The sequence below is a fragment of the Pelophylax lessonae genome (assembly GCF_965119305.1).
Source record: "Pelophylax lessonae genome assembly, chromosome: 11".
Taxonomy (NCBI): domain Eukaryota; kingdom Metazoa; phylum Chordata; class Amphibia; order Anura; family Ranidae; genus Pelophylax; species Pelophylax lessonae.
This window is the reverse complement of record NC_138778.1, coordinates 152,641,102-152,650,861: the sequence shown is the minus strand read 5'-3', so window position 1 is coordinate 152,650,861 and position 9,760 is coordinate 152,641,102. Positions and strand designations below refer to the sequence as shown.

The 9,760-nt window shown below is 47.7% G+C and overlaps 1 protein-coding gene across 1 annotated transcript in view; it reads left to right on the top strand.

Annotated features, from left to right (window-relative positions):
* Nucleotides 1–8,123: 8,123 nt before the first annotated feature.
* The window catches only part of SKAP1 (src kinase associated phosphoprotein 1), a 706,029-nt gene continuing 704,392 nt past the window's right edge, over nt 8,124–9,760 (top strand). Inside the window, exon 1 of the mRNA XM_082271509.1 lies at nt 8,124–8,202. Within this exon, the coding sequence (XP_082127635.1) occupies nt 8,160–8,202 (43 nt within the window). The 5' untranslated portion in view covers nt 8,124–8,159. The remainder of the gene's footprint in view (nt 8,203–9,760) is intronic.

Sequence of the window (9,760 nt, the reverse complement as noted above, 5' to 3'; positions counted from 1 at the left end):
TCAGACAATCGCGTCATGGCTCCTCCTGTCATAGGCGGAGTGCAATATTACTGACTCCGTCTGTGACAGGAGGAGCCGAACTTTACAGGAGTTCACTGACGGGTGACAAGTGCGGATATCGGGCTGCACTTGCGGGTGTCAGTGAGCCGCAGGCATAATGCGGGAGGCCCGCCTGCGACCCACTGAAATGTAGCTCGCGACCCACAGTTTGGGAACTCCTGCCCTAGGAAATAAAACAGAGTTAGAGAAGGGTGGAGGCACATAAACAGTTATGAAAGCATATAGCTGTGCTCCCTCTTCTAGGAGGAGTATGATATACTGACCCTTGGGGTCCGTTATGATCCTCTCAACTCGGCAATGTGAGGATTTGTTCACTAAAACAGATACCCCCCTAGCGTAGGTGGAGGAGGTGTTGTGGAAGGCATATCTAACCCAGGGTTTACGGAGGGCTAAGGTTTTACTACCCAGTAAGTGGGTCTCTTGGAGAAATAGAATGTGCGGTTTATGGGCTTGCAAGTACTTGAACATAAGGGGACGCTTAAATGTGTCCCGGTTCAGCTTCATCCCTGAAACATGAATTTTGCGCAGTCTAAATCCTCTAGGTGAAAAACAGATGATATATAACTAATAAAGAAAAAATTAACTTTTAAATTAAATTAACTAAAAATTAACCACTTCCGGCCTGCGCTATAGCCGAAAGACAGCTACAGCGCAGGCTTACTTTGCCGGAAGGGCGTCAAAGGACGCCCCCCCCTTGATCGCGTGGCACGCTCTGTGATAACTTTACACTCAGCTGATCACAGTCTGGGGTAAAGGGCCAATCACAGCGGCCCTTTACCATGTAATCAAATCAGCTGTGTCCAATGACATCAGATCACGGATGTAAACAAGCTGGTTATTGGCTTTTCTTAGAAGAAGGGACTTATACTGCGGCAGGTCGGCTCTGTCCCGCGAAACAACGTACTTGTATGTCGTTTCGCCGGACAACTAGTGCGGGCATGCTGTTCTGTCAGTGATGAACACAGGTATCCTGTGTTCCTCCTATTTAGGAACACAGGTATCTGTGTGCATGCAGAAAGCCCACCCCCACAGTTAGAAAGCACCCCCTAGGCTCACACTTAACCCTTTGATCGCCCCTGGTGTTAACCTCTTCCCTGCCAGTGTCGTTAGTACAGTAATAGTGCATATTTTTAGCACTGATTACTGTAGTAATGTCACTGGTCCCCCCAAAAGTGTCATAAATGTCAGTTAGGGGTCTAAACTACCCCCCGCAATGTCGCAGTCCCGCTAAAAATCGCTGATCGCTGCCATTACTGGTAAAAAAAATAAATAAATAAAAATGACATACAGTGCCTTGCGAAAGTATTCGGGCCCCTTGAACTTTGCGACCTTTTGCCACATTTCAGGCTTCAAACATAAAGATATAAAACTGTAATTTTTTGTGAAGAATTAACAAGTGTGACACAATCATGAAGTGGAACGAAATCTATTGGATATTTCAAACTTTTTTAACAAATAAAAAACTGAAAAATTGGGCGTGCAAAATTATTCAGCCCCCTTAATACTTTGTAGCGCCACCTTTTGCTGCGATTACAGCTGTAAGTCGCTCGGGGTATGTCTATCAGTTTAGCACATCGAGAGACTGAGATTTTTGCCCATTCCTCCTTGCAAAACAGCTCGAGCTCAGTGAGGTTGGATGGAGAGCGTTTGTGAACAGCAGTTTTCAGTTCTTTCCACAGATTCTCGATTGGATTCAGGTCTGGACTTTGACTTGGCCATTCTAACACCTGGATATGTTTATTTGTGAACCATTCCATTGTAGATTTTGCTTTATGTTTTGGATCATTGTCTTGTTGGAAGACAAATCTTCGTCCCAGTCTCAGTTCTTTTGCAGACTCCATCAGGTTTTCTTCCAGAATGGTCATGTATTTGGCTCCATCCATCTTCCCATCAATTTTAACCATCTTCCCTGTCCCTGCTAAAGAAAAGCAGGCCCAAACCATGATGCTGCCACCACCATGTTTGACAGTGGGCATGGTGTGTTCAGGGTCATGAGCTGTGTTGCTTTTACGCCAAACATAACGCTTTGCATTGTTGCCAAAAAGTTTGATTTTGGTTTCATCTGACCAGAGCACCTTCTTCCACATGTTTGGTGTGTCTCCCAGGTGGCAAACATTAAACGACACTTTTTATGGATATCTTTAAGAAATGGCTTTCTTCTTGCCACTCTTCCATAAAGGCCAGATGTGTGCAGTATACGACTGATTGTTGTCCTATGGACAGAGTCTCCCACCTCAGCTGTAGATCTCTGCAGTTCATCCAGAGTGATCATGGGCCTCTTGGCTGCATCTCTGATCAGTCTTCTCCTTGTATGAGCTGAAAGTTTAGAGGGACGGCCAGGTCTTCGTAGATTTGCAGTGGTCTGATACTCCTTCCATTTCAATATTATCACTTGCACAGTGCTCCTTGGGATATTTAAAGCTTGGGAAATCTTTTTGTATCCGGGCTTTAAACTTCTCCACAACAGTATCTCAGACCTGCCTGGTGTGTTCCTTGTTCTTCATGATGCTCTCTGAGCTTTAAACGGACCTCTGAGACTATCACAGTGCAGGTGCATTTATACAGAGACTTGATTACACACAGGTGGATTCTATTTATCATCATTAGTCATTTAGGTCAACATTGGATCATTCAGAGATCCTCACTGAACTTCTGGAGAGAGTTTGCTGCACTGAAAGGGGCTGAATAATTTTGCACGCCCAATTTTTCAGTTTTTTATTTGTTAAAAAAGTATGAAATATCCAATAAATTTCATTCCACTTCATGATTGTGTTACACTTGTTGATTCTTCACAAAAAATTACAGTTTTATATCTTTATATTTGAAGCCTGAAATATGGCAAAAGGTCGCAAAGTACATCTATCAACTAGTTTGTAGACGTGATAACTTTTGTGCAAACTAATCAAAATACACCTATTGGGATTTTTTTTACCAAAACTCTGTAGCAGAATACATATTGGCCTAAAATGATGAAAAATTAATTTAAAAATCATTATTTTTTGGGGAATTTTTTATAGCAGAATGCAATAAATATATATATTTTTTGTTCAGAATTGTCATTCTTTTTTTGTTTATAGCGCAAAAAATAATTGGACAGGTGATCAAATACCACCAAAAGAAAGCTCTATTTGTGTGAAAAAAAAAAATGATAAAAATGTTGTTTGGGTACAGCGTTGCATGACCGCGCAATTGTCATTCAAAGCGTGAAAGCTCTGAAAATTGGCCTGATCAGGAAGGGGATGAAAGTGCCCAGTAGGCAAGTGTTTTTTTTCAGTGTGTTTTTATAGCAAGTTCTTTACTTTATGTGTTTTTCGGTAGGAGAAGCAGACTGCATTGTATACACAAAACTCATGTGTTTTACAAGCATTTTCCATGTGTTCCCATTGAAGCCTATGGGAACAAAAACACGCTATGCTGCACTAAAAGAAGCACCTGCACCTTTATAAAACACACTGCACTGTGCTGCATTGATTTTACCAGGCACCATAGAGAATAATGTGATTTACATTGATGTGCAATGGCAAACGCAGGAACAAATGCATTAGTGTGAACGAGGGGTTAGCCCAGGATCACACTATTCCAGTTTCCTGGTGACTGCATATGCGTGGGCACAGCAAACCATTGAATAGGCTGCTGTAGCTAAGAAAAATGTAAGGATGTGGTCCCTACACCATTTTCAAAATCCCAGCTGCAGTTAAACTGTAGAGTGATGTGTGACTCCCAGTATGGGAAACTGCCCTGTGGTTTCCAGTGTGTGGGGGTGCCATTAAGAATTAACCACTTTAGTACTGTGTTATAGCCTCAGCTCTCTCCCTGGCATTGCAAGTGTGGGCAACCGATCGCTTGCAGCTTCATAGACAGGTGCACACTGCGCTTCCTCAATAGCCAGGCAATCTTCTAGGACCCGTGACGTGTCTGAGAACATTGCAGGGAGGAAGGGCCTAGGCGGCCCGAGCGGAAGTGGGAGCGGGTACCTGTCAAAAGCTAGGTAGCAACTCTTGTTTTAAGCATAGTACACACGGGCCGAATGTCGGGATACAGTCCCAATTTCTCAAGGGGGTTATGCATACACACCTTCCTTTTAGGCTTTGAGCATGATGGAAGGTGTTGGCATCCCCACATCCAATCTGTCGGGATACATCGGTCGGTTCAATAAAAACCGGCCAACATTTGGTCTGTGTGCATGCCACCCGCCTTCTGTCAGACAATCATGCTGCAAAAACCAGATCATCGCTGACTGGAGTGTTCTGGCGGGAGTGGGGGCCGTCCCCCTGTTAGAACTAATGATCGACCGATTATCGGCAAAGCTGATATATCGAGGGCCGATATGCACTTTCCCCGATATATCGGAAACGGCCCCTGAGGTTACCGATATTTCGGGAAAGTGCTTGTACCAGAGTGATGCCTGCAGCTAGAGGTATCACCCTGGTACCGGCGTCCATAGCCGACGGTCGGCTGTCTTGTAATGACAACCGATGCGGCTGAGAAGCCGCTTGGCTGTCATTACAAGGAGCGAGAGGGGATGTCCCCCCCCCCCCCCTCCGTGGCTCGCCCGGGTCTCCCGTCCCACCAGGAGACCCGGGCAACCAGCCTGCATGGCCTCCGAAGACCCGATCAAAGCAGCATTCGGCTGATCAGATCACCATGTAAAAACCCGGAAGGGATGTCATGACATCCCTTCCGGGTACTCAGCACCAGATTAAAAAAAACTGACAGCATTCAAAACAGCCAAACTTGGCGTTTTGAATGCTTTTAAGTGCAGAGGAGGGGTTTGGGGTCTTTTAGACCCCCATATCCCTCCACAAGAGTACCTGTCAAGTGATAAAAATAAAATGTTTTAAATGTACGAAAATATCGGCCAATACCGATATGCAATGGGCAAAATATCGGTATCGGCAAGGAAAAACCGATATCAGTCGATCACTAGTCAGAACACAACAGCCCAGCAGGGAGATTGCTGTACGAACGTGTGATTGTTAGTACAGCGCCTCCAACCGTTCAACCCAGAAAAAAAACTGATAGTGTGTGCCAGGCTTAAGAATTAGGCCAGGTTCACACTAGAGCAGCTGCGACTTGATTTTCAGTGTGACTTCGCAGTGCATTTTTGATGCAATTTCCATGCTTCATGTGTTTTTCTGTAGATGGAGCCTGGATTGTAGGCTAGGTTTACACTACTGCGAGTAAATTGCATGCGTTCCTGCACACAAACAGGCAGCTGTTATGCAGATGTGCAGGGGTGTCATTCTTACTTAATTGCATCCCCACACACCTGGAAATGCTGTGCATTTCCAAGTACATGAAACCACACGGTGCAAAAGTATTATGCGGTTTCTGTGGAGCTGCGTTTTAGAAAAGGGTCGGGGACGTTTTCTCTGCAGGTACAGCGGCACATTTAAATGATCTGGCTTCTGTGCACACAAAAATCGCAAGAATGTGAGCCTAGCCTAGAGTCTTTTCACACAGGCGGTTCGAAAAGGTCAGCCTGTCAGTTTTCCAGGCAGACCTGATCGGATACTCCATTCACCCCTATGGACATGTCTGCAGCTATCTGATCCTCTACGCCAAATCCAGACGGATGGTGACCCTATTTTCCATCCGTCTGGAGGATCAGGTTGGATAAGATCGAGTGAAAACAGACTGCCTATCTCCCATAGGGGAGAGCAGGACTGTCTGTCTGTCTCTGCATAGTGAGCAGAGACAGACCTGTCATCTGCCTGCTTAGCAGGGATCAAGGGAGCGATCACCTACTGAGCAGAGCAGACCACTTGTGTGAAAGGACCCTTCTACACCAAACTGCCAATAAGTCATGTAGAAGTGTTTCGGTCCATTTCCACTGAAGTCTACAGAGCCAATTGAAGTCTATTGGGCCAAAATCGTTCACCTGAAACTTTTCCAAAAACAGGAGGACGTGAATGGATACTTCTGAAAATAATGTAATTTCTATTGACGTGCGGTTCTGTGAGACTGAAACGGCATCAGACACCACAAGAGTGTGATCCCAGCCTTTGTGACGCCCCCGCGTATCTGCAAACGGCCAACACTTTGGGGGAAAGAATGCAATTTTGCACACATTCCCACACCGATCAAGTGTGAACGAAGCCTGAGCGTCACTGTGTGACCGTATGTAAATGGCAGGGCTCCACTTTCACCTCTGGGCTCCCTCTATACTGGGACACGTGTATGAGAAATGAGAGCGCAGCAAGATGCACAGACCCCAAACTTCCTCCTCCAAATGATAACTCCCAGCTACAATTTCCACTATCCTTCACCTCAGCGACCCGCCACCTGACATAGTCCTTCACCTCACCGACCCTCCACCTGACATAGTCCTTCACCTCAGCGACCCTCCACCTGACATAGTCCTTCACCTCAGCGACCCGCCACCTGACATAGTCCTTCACCTCAGCGACTCTCCACCTGACATAGTCCTTCACCTCAGCGACCCTCCACCTGACATAGTCCTTCACCTCAGCGACCCTCCACCTGACATAGTCCTTCACCTCAGCGGCCCTCCACCTGACATAGTCCTTCACCTCAGCGGCCCTCCACCTGACATAGTCCTTCACCTCAGCGACCCTCCACCTGACATAGTCCTTCACCTGAGCGACCCTCCACCTGACATAGTCCTTCACCTGAGCGACCCTCCACCTGACATAGTCCTTCACCTGAGCGACCCTCCACCTGACATAGTCCTTCACCTCAGCGGCCCTCCACCTGACATAGTCCTTCACCTCAGCGGCCCTCCACCTGACATAGTCCTTCACCTCAGCGACCCTCCACCTGACATAGTCCTTCACCTGAGCGACCCACCACCTGACATAGTCCTTCACCTGAGCGACCCTCCACCTGACATAGTCCTTCACCTGAGCGACCCTCCACCTGACATAGTCCTTCACCTCACCGACCCTCCACCTGACATAGTCCTTCACCTCACCGACCCTCCACCTGACATAGTCCTTCACCTCACCGACCCTCCACCTGACATAGTCCTTCACCTCAGCGTCCCTCCACCTGACATAGTCCTTCACCTCAGCGTCCCTCCACCTGACATAGTCCTTCACCTCAGCGTCCCTCCACCTGACATAGTCCTTCACTTCAGCGACCCTCCACCTGACATAGTCCTTCACCTCACCGACCCTCCACCTGACATAGTCCTTCACCTCAGCGTCCCTCCACCTGACATAGTCCTTCACCTCAGCGTCCCTCCACCTGACATAGTCCTTCACCTCAGCGTCCCTCCACCTGACATAGTCCTTCACTTCAGCGACCCTCCACCTGACATAGTCCTTCACCTCACCGACCCTCCACCCTCCACCTGACATAGTCCTTCACCTCACCGACCCTCCACCTGACATAGTCCTTCACCTCAGCGTCCCTCCACCTGACATAGTCCTTCACCTCAGCGTCCCTCCACCTGACATAGTCCTTCACTTCAGCGACCCTCCACCTGACATAGTCCTTCACCTCACCGACCCTCCACCTGACATAGTCCTTCACCTCACCGACCCTCCACCTGACATAGTCCTTCACCTCACCGACCCTCCACCCTCCACCTGACATAGTCCTTCACCTCACCGACCCTCCACCTGACATAGTCCTTCACCTCACCGACCCTCCACCTGACATAGTCCTTCACCTCACCGACCCTCCACCCTCCACCTGACATAGTCCTTCACCTCACCGACCCTCCACCTGACATAGTCCTTCACCTCACCGACCCTCCACCTGACATAGTCCTTCACCTCAGCGACCCTCCACCTGACATAGTCCTTCACCTCAGCGACCCTCCACCTGACATAGTCCTTCACCTCAGCGACCCTCCACCTGACATAGTCCTTCACCTCACATAGTCCTTCACCTCAGCGACTCTCCACCTTTTACCTCTAATAGTCCTTCACCTCAGCGTACTTCCACAGAGCCCACCACCTCACATAGTGCTTCACCTCAGCATCCCTCCACAGTCCTTCACCTCAGCATCCCTCCACCTACATAGCCCGCCAACCTTTCTCTCCGGGGTTTCCTGAGCGCCCGGGGTCACATGAGCGCTGACCCCGCCCCCTGTCTGCTCTCTAGCTGGATGCTGCGTGTCTCCGGAGAAGATGAACTCGGACATTCCGCGGGACGTTGTCATGCTTCTCAGAGGTGACTCCATGCTGAGGGCTAGCCTCTCCCTGAGCACACATTACTCCTATTCACTGATCACAGACTTCTTATTCTATGTCCTAGTATAGGCAGTCAGTGGGGGGAGGGGGGGGGCAGTGCACTCTTCTCATCTACACCGACCTAGAAAATGTAATTTCCTCATTTATTCCCAGTAATTATCTCTACAAAAGACTGTCCGAGGACCATCATCACACAGCACAATATATTACAGGAGACTGTCCGAGGACCATCATCACACAGCACAATATATTACAGGAGACTGTCCGAGGACCATCATCACACAGCACAGTATATTACAGGAGACTGTCCGAGGACAATGTCCATCATCACACAGCACAGTATATTACAGGAGACTGTCCGAGGACAATGTCCATCATCACACAGCACAGTATATTACAGGAGACTGTCCGAGGACAATGTCCATCATCACACAGCACAATATATTACAGGAGACTGTCCGAGGACAATGTCCATCATCACACAGTACAATATATTACAGGAGACTGTCCGAGGACAATGTCCATCATCACACAGCACAATATATTACAGGAGACTGTCCGAGGACAATGTCCATCATCACACAGCACAATATATTACAGGAGACTGTCCGAGGACAATGTCCATCATCACACAGTACAATATATTACAGGAGACTGTCCGAGGACAATGTCCATCATCACACAGCACAATATATTACAGGAGACTGTCCGAGGACAATGTCCATCATCACACAGCACAATATATTACAGGAGACTGTCCGGGGACAATGTCCATCATCACACAGCACAGTATATTACAGGAGACTGTCCGAGGACAATGTCCATCATCACACAGCACAGTATATTACAGGAGACTGTCCGAGGACAATGTCCATCACCACACAGTACAATATATTACAGGAGACTGTCCGAGGACAATGTCCATCATCACACAGCACAGTATATTACAGGAGACTGTCCGAGGACAATGTCCATCATCACACAGCACAATATATTACAGGAGACTGTCCGAGGACAATGTCCATCATCACACAGTACAATATATTACAGGAGACTGTCCGGGGACAATGTCCATCATCACACAGCACAATATATTACAGGAGACTGTCCGAGGACAATGTCCATCATCACACAGCACAGTATATTACAGGAGACTGTCCGAGGACAATGTCCATCATCACACAGCACAGTATATTACAGGAGACTGTCCGAGGACAATGTCCATCATCACACAGCACAATATATTACAGGAGACTGTCCGAGGACAATGTCCATCATCACACAGCACAATATATTACAGGAGACTGTCCGAGGACAATGTCCATCATCACACAGTACAATATATTACAGGAGACTGTCCGAGGACAATGTCCATCATCACACAGCACAATATATTACAGGAGACTGTCCGAGGACAATGTCCATCATCACACAGCACAATATATTACAGGAGACTGTCCGGGGACAATGTCCATCATCACACAGCACAGTATATTACAGGAGACTGTCCGAGGACAATGTCCATCATCACACAGCAC